The sequence below is a fragment of the Podarcis bocagei genome (genome assembly GCF_964188305.1).
Source record: "Podarcis bocagei genome assembly, chromosome: 13".
NCBI lineage: Eukaryota > Metazoa > Chordata > Lepidosauria > Squamata > Lacertidae > Podarcis > Podarcis bocagei.
This window is the reverse complement of record NC_138138.1, coordinates 51,727,922-51,742,072: the sequence shown is the minus strand read 5'-3', so window position 1 is coordinate 51,742,072 and position 14,151 is coordinate 51,727,922. Positions and strand designations below refer to the sequence as shown.

The 14,151-nt window shown below is 46.5% G+C and overlaps 1 protein-coding gene and 1 long non-coding RNA gene across 5 annotated transcripts in view; one reads left to right on the top strand and one right to left on the bottom strand.

The window, feature by feature from the left end:
* Positions 1 to 13,967, bottom strand: part of RNF31 (ring finger protein 31) — a 40,847-nt gene extending 26,880 nt beyond the window's left edge. The window contains exons 1-7 of one of the 4 annotated variants that reach the window (XM_081167758.1): positions 13,879 to 13,967; positions 10,886 to 11,077; positions 9,450 to 9,596; positions 8,535 to 8,690; positions 5,867 to 5,926; positions 3,017 to 3,092; positions 1,198 to 1,378 (exon numbers count right to left, since the gene is read on the bottom strand). In XM_081167758.1, coding sequence (XP_081023884.1) covers positions 1,198 to 1,378; positions 3,017 to 3,092; positions 5,867 to 5,926; positions 8,535 to 8,690; positions 9,450 to 9,596; positions 10,886 to 11,068 — 803 coding nt within the window. In that variant the 5' untranslated portion in view covers positions 11,069 to 11,077; positions 13,879 to 13,967. Of the gene's footprint in view, positions 1 to 1,197; positions 1,379 to 3,016; positions 3,093 to 5,866; positions 5,927 to 8,534; positions 8,691 to 9,449; positions 9,597 to 10,885; positions 11,098 to 13,827 lie in introns of those variants that run through there. The other 3 variants (XM_081167760.1, XM_081167759.1, XM_081167761.1) reach the window with 3 other exon arrangements.
* On the top strand, positions 11,225 to 12,137 carry LOC308572327. The gene is made up of 2 exons (XR_014001722.1): positions 11,225 to 11,348; positions 11,384 to 12,137. It is a non-coding gene; the product is annotated as an uncharacterized lncRNA (long non-coding RNA).
* Positions 13,968 to 14,151: the final 184 nt, after the last annotated feature.

Here is a 14,151-nt window from a genome sequence, read left to right as displayed (position 1 = left end):
GCTCCGAGGGCCTTCTGGTGGTTCCCTCCCTGCGAGAAGCCAAGTTACAGGGAACCAGGCAGAGGGCCTTCTTGGTGGTGGCTCCCGCCCTGTGGAACACCCTCCCACCAGATGTCAAAGAGAACAACAACTACCAGACTTTTAGAAGACACCTGAAGGCAGCCCTGTTTAGGGAAGCTTTTAATGTTTGATGTTTTATCGTGTTTTTAATACTCCATTGGGAGCCGCCGAGAGTGGCTGGGGAAACCCAGCCAAATGGGTGGGGTATGAATAATAAATTTATTATTATTATTATTTCATAGTTCAGCTCATCTGTGGGCGAATTCCCACATGGGAATAAGGTAAAGGTAAAGGCCAATGACCCCTGGACATCCCGTTCCAGTTATGCTTAAAGTATTTATTGAAGACTTAACATGACAACTACTGTTGTCTAAGGGAAGTAAGGTCAACTGTTCCTCTCCTCTGCTCTTTAGCCATGTGACCCGAGTAACAGCCTCACTTCTCCTTCAGAGCATGTCTAATAAAGAAGCCTGTTGCCAAGGGAACCCTGCGTGATGCTGGGAGAAATCTTGTTATCCCGGGCAAAATTATGCAAGGTTCATTTCAAGGCTATTTTTCGACTAAATGCGCACATTCTGCAGGAATGGGTATTGACGGGACCTGGACAACCACATATTTTAAGCCAAAAGGCACCTTTTGGGAGTGGACTATTTGATTTATGGGCTACTATTCAAATGAGGCTGCATTTTAAATTATATTTTAACCTGTATTTTAATAAACTGGTTCTCCCCCATTGTGTTTTATTATAATTTTATTGGTGTTAGCCGCCCTGAGCCCGGCTCTGGCCGGGGAGGGCAGGGTATAAATAAATTATTATTATTATTATTATTATTATTATTATTATTATTATTATTATTATTATTTCAGAACTGTGAGGGAAACGGTCAAGGGTTGCCCTTCCTACAATGCTTCTGCCCACCAGAAATAAAACTACTGCTTCCTTGACTAAAAACACAAAGTGAATTTAGGACACGTCCAATACCATTTCCTCCTCATGAAGCAAGCAGAACAGAGGCAGGAAATGTCCGCCCAGAGTAAAACCGTCCCATGAAAGGGGCCAAATCGTTTGCCTTTGTGAACGCAGCTTGGGGGTAGAAAGATTGAAAGGAGTCAAAGTGGGGGGTCGATTGTGCTAACCTGGGAGCCGGGGGGCTACGCCATGCTTTCTCCTTCATGGGCACCCGGCAGTGATGGGTCCGCGAGGGGTGCTTGTGGAAGAGGCGGTCACAGTCTGGGCACAGAGACTGGGCACAAGCGGGGCAGTGTAGCAATGGAGGCTCCAAACCGCACAGCAAGCAGGATTCTGGGGGCAGGTAACCTGGGGGGGAGAGGGAGAGAGAATCAGAAACGCCCCTCTGTCTTTTAAGGCCAAGAAAACCTGAATTTTGCAGGCTAAGTAAACTAGGTAAAGGGTAAAGGGACGCCTGACAGTTAAGCCCAGTCGCGAACGACTCTGGGGTTGCGGCGCTCATCTCGCTTTATTGGCTGAGGGAGCCGGCGTTTGTCCACAGACAGTTTTTCCGTGTCATGTGGCCAGCATGACTAAGCTGCTTCTGGTGAAACCAGAGCAGCGCACAGAAATACCATTTGCCATATTTTTTGCTCTATAAGACTCACTTTTTCCCTCCTAAAAAGTAAGGGGGAATGTGTGTGCGTCTTATGGGGCGAATGCACGCTGCGCAGCTATCCCAGAAGCCAGAACAGCAAGAGGGATTGCTGCTTTCGCTGCGCAGCGATCCCTCTTGCTGTTCTGGCTTCTGAGATTCAGAATATTTTTTTCTTGTTTTCCTCCTCCAAAAACTAGGTGCGTCTTATGGTCTGGTGCGTCTTATAGAGCGAAAAATACGGTGCCTTCCTGCCAGAGTGGTACCTATTTATCTACTTGCACTTTTAAGTGCTTTCGAACTGCTAGGTTGGCAGGAGCAGGGACTGAGCAACGGGAGCTCACCCCGTCGTGGAGATTCGAACCGCCGACCTTCTGATCGGCAAGCCCTAGGCTCTGTGGTTTAACCCACAGCGCCACCCGCATCCCCTAAGTAAACCCTCCCCCCCAAAAAAGACACCAATCGATATATATGCCTGCACAATCTGTTATATCTCTACTAGACCTGAGGAGGAGACAAAAGCACCATTTCACAAGGCGGATGCTTCCCTCTACAGCCACAAGCTCTAGAAATAAGCTTATTACAGTGGAACCTCAGTTGTCAAATGTAATCTGTTCCAGAAGACCGTTCGACTTCCGAAACGTTCCACAACTGAGGCTCAATGGGTGGCTGGCAAATTCCATTGAGAAAATGAGAGAAACACGCCTCGGAAGCCGTCCGAAAACGAAAGCATTCACTTCCGGGTTTTTGGCGTTTGGGTTCCAAATTGTTCGGCTTTCGAGATGCTCGAAAAAACCGAAGTTCCACTGTATTATTCTTTTGCTAACATCTTGAACGCCAGGTTTTCAGGAAGCTAAAGAACCTGCAACGACTCATTCCACCAGCCTATTTCATGCTTTTACTTTTCATTTTAAAAATTGTTGTCACAGGATCACAGAATGCAGGAATCTCAACGAAAGCATCCCAGACAGACGGCCACCCAACCTCTGCTTAAAAACCTTCAAGGAAGGAGAGTCCATAACCTCCGGAGAGAGACTGTTCCACTGTCGGAACAGCTCTTAGTGTCAGAAAGTTCTTCCTGATGTTTCGTCACAAACTCATTTCTTGTAACTTGAAGCCACTGGTTCGAGTCCTACCCTCCAGAGCGGGACAGGATTCGAACCAATGGCAGGGGCATAACCATCTTCTCTGTTCCATGCATGTTACAAAACGAAAACTACTTTACAGAACAAATAAAGATTGTGAACCCAATTCATGCACCACGGAACAATTATGTCAACGCCCGACAGGAAGGTATTCAACTGGAAAAGCCCCACGCTATTTCCACCGCCAATCTCTTGGTACCCCTTTACCTGTGGGCGATAATGCCGAAACGGCGCGCGGCGGGATCGCTTCTTGAACGGGGAAGGCATCTGCGATGAGGCCAGCCTGGGAAAGAGAAAAGGACATTGTGCCATCGTGACCTCAAGGACACACCGTAACATGTTCCACCTGCAGCCGCCTTCGAGAGAAGCTGGGAAGCTGTCGCGAGTGCGAAACTCAGGCACCCACCTCCTGACGGGAGCAGCAGGGAGGGTCTGGTAAGGCGTCATCTCCCCCCCGCCTTGTGGATCGAAGAGCCATAGGATAGAGAAAAATATCCCCCGTCCATGTCTTAAATGGTTGGGGAACTACGGTTTCAGACCCATGGCAGAAGGAAGGTCCAGATCTGTCAGCTTTTTGACATTCTTATTAAAAAGCTGACGGACCTGCCTGAAGCATTTTTGTTAGGGGTTGTAGGAAAAGACGCGCCAAGGAAATTGAAAAACATCTTCACGTACGCGACAACGGCAGCAAGAGTCTTAATAGCACAAGGATGGAAGAATGAAGAAATCCCGGCCAAAGAACTGTGGCAAGAGAAACTGATGGACCACGCGGAATTGGCGGAATTGACACGCAAACGATGTGACTAGGGCAACTGTGACTTTAAAGAAGAACGGAAACCTTTCACAAAGTACTAAAAGAAACAACAAAACGAACTGGACTCCTTGGCAGGTTTTGAATAAACATACACAAACTTTTTATTGATAATATATAGATAGAGAAATTAAGGATCTTTACAATTTTATAATATGCAGAGAATAACATGTTCTGAAAAACCAGAGAGAGGAGCTGAGGGAAGTCTGGAGTGTGGGTAGGAGGGTTGGTTTTTCCTTTTTGGGGAGGGGGGAGGGAAAAAATGGGGGGGGAATGAGGATGATGTATATCTGATAAATTGTTATGTTGAAATTCCTAATAAAAAAAATTAAAAAAAAAAAAGCTGACGGATCTGGACCTTTCTTCTACCATCTGTGACTGGGTTAAAGACTTTTTGAGGGATCGGACACAAACAGTGAGGATTGGGACTGTTACATCTAGCTCCCTGAAGCTTAGCACTGGGACCCCACAGGGATGTGTGCTAAGTCCCTACCTGTACTCATTGTACACATATGACTGCATATCATCTGATCCATCTACAGGAATTATTAAGTTTGCAGATGATACTACCATAATGGGCCTAACTGCAGGCGGAGATGAAACAGCGTACAGGGGGGAGGTTCAAAAAATATCGACATGGTGCTTAGATAATAACTTGCACCTAAATATTAGTACGACAAAGGAGATAGTGTTGGACTTTTGGAGGAAGAGAGGGGAACCTGCCTGTTGTATATGGGGGGGGGGGCTGTGCGGAGAGAGTCTCCTCCTTTAAATTCCTGGGCGTTTATCTTAGTGAGGACCTCACTTGGAAAATCAATATAATTCACGTGGTCAGAAAGGCCCAACAGAGACTCAATTTCCTCAGGGTCTTGCGAAAGAATAATGTGAAACAACAACTGATGAACTCCTTTTACCGGTCAACAATAGAAAGTGTCCTTTCATATTGTATCACAGTGTGGTATGCTGGCCTGACAGCCACGGACAGAAAGTCTCTCTACAGAGGGTGGTGAATACAGCACATGATATCACGGGCTGTCCCTTGAGTCCGCTAGGTGACATCGCAAGGGATCGTTGCCTTAGGAGAGCGAGAAAAATCCTCAGGGATGACTCACACCCCGCCCAGCGCCTCTTTAATCTTCTACAGTGGATGCTCGGGTCGCGAACGTGATCCATGCGGGATGCACGTTCGCAACACGCGGCGGCACGTCTGCGCATGCAGAGGTTGCAATTCGGCACTTCTGCGCATGCGTGACCGCTGAAACCCAGTTTCGGCGGTCTGCAACCCGAAAAAATGCAACCTGAAGCATCTGTAACCCGAGGTATGACTGTACCCTGGGCAGGAGGTATAGAAGTATAATCAGCCATACCAACAGGCTAAAAAAGAGCTTCTATCCATGGGCTGTTAGGCTGTTGGAATGGAAAATAACATAGCGAAACTGACTTGCGAGGTGGTGTGTTGTTTGATAAGAGATTGAGTGTTTGGGGAGGGAGACTCCTTTAATTTAACCGTACACAGGTCCTGCAAGACGAATGCCTCGCAAGACGGAAAACTCGCTAGACGAAAGGGTTTTCCGTTTTGGAGGTGCTTCGCAAAACGAATTTCCTATGGGCTTGCTTCGCAAGACGACAATGTCTTGCGAGTTCCTGCTGGGTTTTTTTTCTTCCCCTCCCCTTTTCCTAAGCTGCTAAACCGCTTATCAGCTGATCCGATAAGCTGCTAAAAGCCGCTAAAAGCGCTAATCCGCTAATCCTTCAATGGGCTTGCTTCGCAAGACGAAAAAAACCGCTAGACGAAGAGAATCACAGAACGGAATCTTTTCGTCTTGCGAGGCACCACTGTATTATTATTATTATTATTATTATTATTATTATTATTATTATTATTATTAGCTCCCATCACCTGGCTGGGGTGTTAGGGGACAGGTATTTTGTCCACCTTTGGTTCTCCCCCCCCCCACTGCACTCAGCTCTCACCTGTGGCTCCTAGAAGCTGTCAGCACAACATTGGTCACACTCCGGGAACAGGATTAGGCCAGGGTAATCTGAGGATTGCTGTCAGAAGCACAGCAGAGGGAATGATACACACACACACAAATGGTTTTGAGGCAGCCAGTGGGGCTGGGGTGGCCCCACGGGCATCATTAACGCCCACCTGAAACTCAAATGGACGAAAACACAAAGATCTTCTCAGCTCCCTCTCTGCTAGCTAAGCTCCTGGGGCTTTTATGTCCCCTCACCTGACTCACCTGTAAATTGTCCCCGCCCTGCATTAGTTCCAGCAACACCTGAGGGTTGGGGTGGTTGTCCTAAAAAGAAAGAAAAACAGAACCATGAGGGCATGTGGCGTGTTGAATTTATAATAATAATAATTTATTATTTATATCCCACCCATCTGGCTGGGTTTCCCCAGCCACTCTGGGCGGCTCCCAGCAGAATATTAAAAACACGATAAAACATCAAACATTAAAAGCTTCCCTCAACAGGGCTGCCTTCAGATGTCTTCTAAAAGTCAGGTTTATTTCCTTGACATCTGGTGGGAGTTGCACAGGGCGGGCGCCACCACTGAGAAGGCCCTCTGCCTGGTGGTTTTTTTTTTCAACTTTCCAATTCCGAAAAGGAGGGGTGCTAAAAAGTTGCAACATGACTAGGGAATTCAAAATATATTAGGTTACATTAATATAATTTAAGCTTTGCTTGATAGAATCATAGAATCATAGAATCATAGAATCCTAGAGTTGGAAGAGACCACAAGGGCCATCGAGTCCAACCCCCTGCCAAGCAGGAAACACCATCAGAGCACTCCTGACATATGGTTGTCAAGCCTCTGCTTAAAGACCTCCAAAGTAGGAGACTCCACCACACTCCTTGGCAGCAAATTCCACTGTCGAACAGCTCTTACTGTCAGGAAGTTCTTCCTAATGTTTAGGTGGAATCTTCTTTCTTGTAGTTTGGATCCATTGCTCCGTGTTCGCTTCTCTGGAGCAGCAGAAAACAACCTTTCTCCCTCCTCTATGTGACATCCTTTTATATATTTGAACATGGCTATCATATCACCCCTTAACCTCCTCTTCTCCAGGCTAAACATGCCCAGCTCCCTTAGCCGTTCCTCATAAGGCATTGATAGGATGTGTGCAAAATTATATGGAATTCGTTAAATATGATTGCCAAGTACTTGTTGTTGTATTATATTGCTACTTATTTGTTTATAATTAGCGCTAACTTTCCAGAAGTTAAAATTCTTTGATTTTCCAAAAGCAGTTTATGAGCTTCTTTATTAAATGTAGACTTACCAGGCTAAATGTTGTCCAGTCACAAAATGTGAATTCCTCACATATTTTAAAGACTGCTCACTGAATAAATTTGCAGAAATTAAGTGTCACTGTCTAAAATGACATGCCCTATTATTTTGTGTCCTGGGGTGTTTTGAAGAAGTGAGAACTGATGTAAGAAAACTGCTGAGTGATGTTGGGGTTATGTAGACTTCCTTTGTGCAGTGTGAACATGGAAGTGAATGGTGTTTTTCGGTGGTTGTATTATTGGGTGTGTTTTAAGATTTATGATTTTTAAAAATGATATATTGTAGTTATGTTGCATTTTGATGTATCCCAATATATTTCAGCGCTATGCATATTATTTGGGTGTTTTGCTCACGTCTAGAGAGATTTAATTCTGCTAATTAAAACGTGGAATTACGATTATCATTAGCAGCAGTAGCAACTTAAGGTTTCAAATGCGCAATTCATACTTTTTGTTGCTTGTATGGATTCCTTTTCGCTGCAATCTGTAAGCCGCTTAGAGATTTCTGTTGACAAACGAACTGACCAAATTAAACATAAATGAAAAAACTCATTCTCAGCTGGGAACCCAAAGCTCATCCATCACTATCTTTCTGAATGGGGTAACTGTGCCCCTGAAGGACCAGGTGCGCAGCCTGGGAGTCATTCTGGACTCACAGCTGTCCATGGAGGCGCAGGTCAATTCTGTGTCCAGGGCAGCTGTCTACCAGCTCCATCTGGTACACAGGATGAGATCCTCCCTGCCCGCAGACTGTCTTGCCAGAGTGGTACATGCTCTAGTTATCTCCCGCTTGGACTACTACAATGCGCTCTACGTGGGGCTACCTTTGAAGGTGACCCGGAAACTGCAACTAATCCAGAATGCGGCAGCTAGACTGGTGACTGGGAATAGCTGCAGAGACCATATAACACTGGTCCTGAAAGACCTACATTGGCTCCCAGTACGTTTCCGAGCACAATTCAAAGTGTTGGTGCTGACCTTTAAAGCCCTTAAGGGGCTTGGTCTCCCATTTCGACCACTGCAGTGCGCTCTACATGGGGCTGCCTTTGAAGGTGACCTGGAAACTACAACTAATCCAGAATGTGACAGCTAGACTGGTGACTGGGAGTGGTTGCTGGGACCATATAACACCAGTCATAAAAGACTTGCATTGACTCACAATTCAAAGTGTTGGTGTCGATCTTTAAAGCCCTAAACGGCCTCGGCCCAGTATACTGTACCTGAAGGAACGTCTCCACCCCCATCGTTCAGCCCGGACACTGAGGTCCAGCTCCGAGGGCCTTCTGGCAGTTCACTCCCTATGAGAAGTGAGGTTACAGGGAACCAGGCAGAGGGCCTTCTCGGTGGTGGCACCCACCTTGTGGAACGCCCTCTCGTCAGTTGTCAAGGAAATAAACAAATACACAACTTTCCGAAGACATCTGAAGACAACCCTGTATAGGGAACCTATTAATGCCTGATGTATATCGTGTGTTCTTTTATATTCTGTTGGAAGCAACCCAGAGTGGCTGGGGAAACCCAGTCAGATGGGTGGGGTACAAGTATAAGTTCTTCTTCTTGTTGTTGTTATTTCTCCTCCACATCAAAGTGCTCCCGGGTCTCATGGTTCCACCATACCGAAATAAGGAGATTCAGTTCAGCCCGTAGCACCATGACATCGACCGTGATCGAGGCCACGTGAGGGATATCTGGCTCCAGCAGATGCTCCGGGAAGCAAAGTCCGTCCGTCTGTTCCTCCGAATATCCGTAGAGGCGAAGGACGTCCCGCCCGCCCTGCCAGGAACGTGGGGCACACAATAAATGGGTTGGGGTGACAACAGGAGGAGGAGCTCAGCTGGGACACAGCTTAGCTTGGCCTCTGCTAGGAACAGGGCCTTATCTGTGTGGGCCCCCTTCTCAATGGAATATTTTTCACCAGGCTCCTGCTATTAGTTGTAAACAAAATAAAAATAGAAACTCAGAAGGATATAAGAGCAGGGAAGAGCCGAGTGATTGACCCTGGTGCTGAAAAGATACCAAAGGACATAGATGTCAACCATCCCTTATTTGGCGGGAAAGTCCCTTATCCCAGCGCCGTGTCCCGCTGCCGTCCCTTATTGATGATGTCCCTTAAATTTCCCGGGTTTCAAAGGAAGCAGCTCCTCTCCCTCCCTCCCTCCCTGCCGGCCAGGGAGGAGGGAGGCTCCAACTGTGTTGCTTGGCTGCGTTGCTCACCCAATAAGGAGTCTAAGAACGACTGGGGGGTGGAGCTTGCATGCCTTGCGCCAATCAAATCGGCCGCGTTGCCTGGGGACTCAGCGCTTCCCAGCGGAGAGGGGACGGTGGTTTTCCTTGCTGCATCCCCTTTGCCGGGTTGCTGCGCTGTGGGAACCACCGCTTGAGGCTTCGTTTGGCTGCTGGTCGACTAAAATCCCTTATTTTGGCTGCTGATCCCTTATTTTCGAGGCTGCTGGCCCCTTATTTTCAAATCTGTAAGTTGACAGCTATGCCAAAGGAAGGGATGGGCAGACAGGGAAGGAATGCTTCTCTCACCTGGATGGTGTCCACCGTGTCCCGGAAAACGGGGTTATTGAACTTGACGGTCCTCCAGAAGCGGGGCTTGTGTGGGTTCAACAGGTTGCGCCCATATTTCTCCAAGATGTTCAGGGCAGTGGAGATGGTACGAAGGTCCTTTTGAGGCTGGGGAAGGGTTCGAAAATTGCCATTGTCTCTTTGCACGTTGGTACCTAAACCCCAATCTCCAAATCGCACGAGGCTGTACAGTGGTACCTCGGGTTACATACGCTTCAGGTTACACACTCCGCTAACCCAGAAATAGTGCTTCAGGTTAAGAACTTTGCTTCAGGATAAGAACAGAAATTGTGCTCTGGCGGTGTGGTGGCAGCAGGAGGCCCCATTAGCTAAAGTGGTGCTTCAGGTTAAGAACAGTTTCAGGTTAAGTACGGACCTCTAGAACGAATTAAGTACTTAACCCAAGGTACCACTGTACTAAATTCTTCTCAGAACCCCCTTCCTTTGGGGTTTTCGTTTGCTAGGCTCTGATCCTCCCAGACCCCAGTTGTCACTGCCATCTCTCACGTGTTCAGAGGGACAAGCAGGGTTCACGGTGCATTCACACCGCATTACACATATCAAAAACTTCTTGTCTTAGGGACTAGAACCTTGTTCCTGGGCGCCTTTTTAAATAAACAGCGGAGACCCTGAGGATTCTGAGGCAGGGACTATTCGAATCTGCATCTGTGCGAGGGAATCGCACTGCAAACGATAAACGCTACTGTGACCCAGCCCCGCTACGAGGCGAAATCCCAGCGCCCCAAAACAAAACTTTGTGCTTACCAAGCTTGATCCTCACTTCTACATAATGACTAGTTTTGCCGAGGCACCTAGAAAAGGGCTTGTTTGCTTTCCGACCCCCCTTCCTTGTGTGGAAACCGCATTGCAGGCAGACATTCCACAGGTGAAGCTCCCAGCTGCCCATAGCATCAGAGCTCTTGCAGGGAGAGACACACACTAGTTTTGCCTGTCTGACTTCTGAATCTTTCCATCTTTCCCCCCCAAATTTCAATCCCCACCCCGGTTTTCTAGACCCCCACCCCTGCCATTGCACACACACACACACACAAACAAAATACAGTGGTGCCCCGCAAGACGGAAAACCCGCTAGACGAAAGGGTTTTCCGTTTTCCAATGCGCTTCGCAGGACGAATTTCCCTATGGGCTTGCTTTGCAAGACGAAAATGTCTTGCGAGTCTTGAGATTTTTTTCCGCTCCCCCCTCCTTTTTCTAAGCCGCTAAGCCTTTAATAGCCTTTTAGCAGCTAAGCCGCTTAGCCGCTAATAGCCGCTAAACCGCTAATAGCGCTAATCTGCTAATAGGGTTGCTTCGCAAGACGAAAAAACCGCTAGACGAAGATACTCGCGGAACGGATTAATTTCGTCTTGCGAGGCACCACTGTACTGTCCCCTTACCTGCCCCTGGGTATTGGCTCGTATAATATCCTTGGCATCTATCTCCAGGTATTTCTGAGCCGGCGGAAACGGCATCTCCAGCAGACGCTGTACAGTCTCTGGGTTCTGCTCCAAGGGATTCTCAATCAAAGCAGCTACCAGTTCGTCCCGGAGCGCCATGAATTTGCGCTCCACTTCTCCCATGGCTGCTACCTAAGGAAGAGAAAGAAATATGCAAGAGAAAAGAAAGATTCTCTCCTACGATATCTGTTGGGTTTAACCAAGTATTCCCGTCACCCACCAAAGGGGCAAAATAACCTCAGATCAGGGCGAAAAATGTATTTATTCTTATTCATGCATGCATTACCAGATTCACATGGCAACTTTCCTTCAAGGAACTAAAGGCAGAGTTCATGGCGGGGAGAGGGGGAATTCTGTTTTGTCTTCACAACAGCCCTGAGAGGTAGGATAAGGCAGAGAGTAGGTGCCCTACCGAAGGTAAATGTCATTGCTGAGCAGGAATTTGATTTAAGTCAAATTCTCTATCCTACCACACCATCACAATGTTAATTCTTTTTTTAAAAAGCTCCCCCCCCCCTTAGGATTCCATTTTACAATGCATATAAAACAGAGAGAACAATTTTAGCAATGGGCAAAAAGCGAAAGGTGAAAAACAAAACGATAAGACAGGCATGTAGAATTGAGTGCTTGCACGTGAGTTAAAATATCAAAGTCCAAGCAAAGATGATCAACTTTATCGGATCGTCAAGTATAGTTCCAGGCGTGTGACGAAGGCTGTCTTGAAAATGATGGTTCTGCTGTATATGTCATAAAGGAATGTCAAATCATATACAAAGCGTCTGGAAGTTTTAGTCCTTGTCGGAATCTCAAATTATCCGCAATTTTCTCCATCGCAGCTATATTCCAGAGCGAGCGGTTACCAAGAGACATGTTAATTCTTGACCTGCATATTCTTTCCGCTGCTGGATGCAGCTCAGAAAAATATGAGGAAGTATTTAGCCGCCCATGAAAAACCATATATACAAACTTAATCTTGTCTTGACAACGCCTTTTGAAGGCAGATGAAGAGTTTTAGGGAGATCAGGAGCTCATTTCCTCCATCCTGACCTTTTAACACTTGCTTTTAGAATTCTTTTACAATACGGTTCACTTTTATGCACTTTTCAATTGCCATTTAAAAAAAATTATTGTGAGCCGGCTTGAGTATGTTTTAAGAAGAAGTTGTCCCTGAATTAAGAGGGTTTTGGTTTTGGTTTTGAAAAAGAAAGAACTGCTATCCATTTGGCCATGAATAAAGACATCGGTTCCCTCTCCTACAAGTGCTTAATTTAGCAAAACCATGTTAGGATTATTGTTAGGGCTGTTATGAAGGATCATGGTGCGCATTTTGAATACAAATAAACTTCAATACCGAACTGTCATAGCCTGCCTTTTGAAAATTTCACCAGCCTCCAACCTTGAACACCTTCCAGATCTTTCTCTCCCCTCTACAATTTGCGTTATACGGATATAAAATTGTCAGTTTGAGGGTAGCCAAGGGAGCAAGACCATAGACTTGCTAATATTTCACAGTAAAATCCTACTCAGAAGCAGGCAAACCCCACTGAGCGGTATAAAACTGCTGCCACATTCAGGCACCGCATTAATATTTTTGTTGAATTAAATTATGAATTAAATGCCTACAAGTGATCAGGGTGAGAAAGAGTGGGGCAGCTGGAGTTCCTTAAAGCTAAGAAATCCACAAAGAATGGATCCTAACCACCAGCCTGACATCAAGGATAATCTTTTGTAAAGTAATAGCAGTAATAATAATTTTAACATTTACCCACCATCGGATTGCACAGACAAACCCTCATGGAATTAAGTATTGTATATATATTTTTTTGCTGTAAGTCGCTTGGAGACATTCGGGTGACAAGTGACTTACAAGTTTAATTAACTAAATAATAATAATAATAATAATAATAATAATAATAATAATAATAATAATGGCAGACACCAAGAGGTGGTGGAAGTTTTTAAGCAGAGGCTTGATGGCTGTTATAAGAAAAATATCGCTCCCTTTCCCTTATGGGGTATCTGGCCACCCATCATGTTTTTGATTTGATCCCATAATAATAATAATAATAATAATAATAATAATAATAATAACAGTAACAACTTTTAATTTGTACCCGCCCTCCCCGGCCGGAGCCAGGCTCAGGGCGGCTAACATCATAAAACTAGCACAGTATACAAAGAACATAAGAACATAAAAATGTCCCGCTTTTCCTTAGGACGTCCCTCATTTGATTCACGTTGGAGGGTATGGAATTATGCACCCCCGAGCCAAATAGGCAAGTAATTATACAGCCTTTAGAAGGCAACCCTGTATAAGGAAATTTTTAAAAATGTTTTGTTATGTTTTTATTTATGTGGGAAGCAGCCCAGGGCAGCGACCCAGTCAGATGGGTGGGGTACAAATAATAAAATCATCATCATCGTTATTATTATTATGGAATAGGACATCCCCATTTTCATCCGAACATTGTTGGAGGGTATTCCTCCGATGCTACGATTTTGTGGAAAACCAGGGAGCGGCTCCTTGCCCTTCTCAGAAGCTTGCAAATCGAAAGCAAAAAAAAATAATTTTTAGGGGGGGGGGCAGCCCTCCAACCTCCGTTTGCAAGCAGCGTTTCGCATGGTGCAAGCTGAGCCGGGAGAAAGCCCCTCCGATTTCACTGGGGCTGGCGCCGGGGGTCATGGCGGGTGCAGGATCTCAGATTTGGGGGGGTCTGGGAGCGGATCATTTGCAGCTTCCACTTTTGCACAAGCCTGACTTCCTCCCCAACCCGGGAGGGGGGGAAATAAAAGTTGCAAAGGGGGTTTGCGGTTTGGGTTTCAAGGGGATCCTCCTGCCTCCTTGGAAAGTGGGGGGGGGAGGAAAGTGGGGGGGATCTTACCTTGTTTGGGGCGGCGGGGGGAGGAGGGAGAAATCCAGGCGCGTCACTCACTTGTCATGCGAAACCCCAACAGCTGGTTGCAGAGGAGGAAGGCGGAGGAGAGCAGGAAACGAGGCAGGGCTTGAAGGCAAAGGGAAGGCCGAGAGGAGCCGAGGGGGACCCCAGGAGACCGGGAGGAAGAACTACAAGCCGCCTTTCTCCAGGAATTGCAAAAGAAGAAGAAGAAAAAAGAAGAACCGGCGTGCCTCTGAGCATCTGCAGAGCGCCTTCGGCCAACCAACAGCCTGCCCCGCCTCTCTTAACGGAGAAATCTGAGGGCTCCCT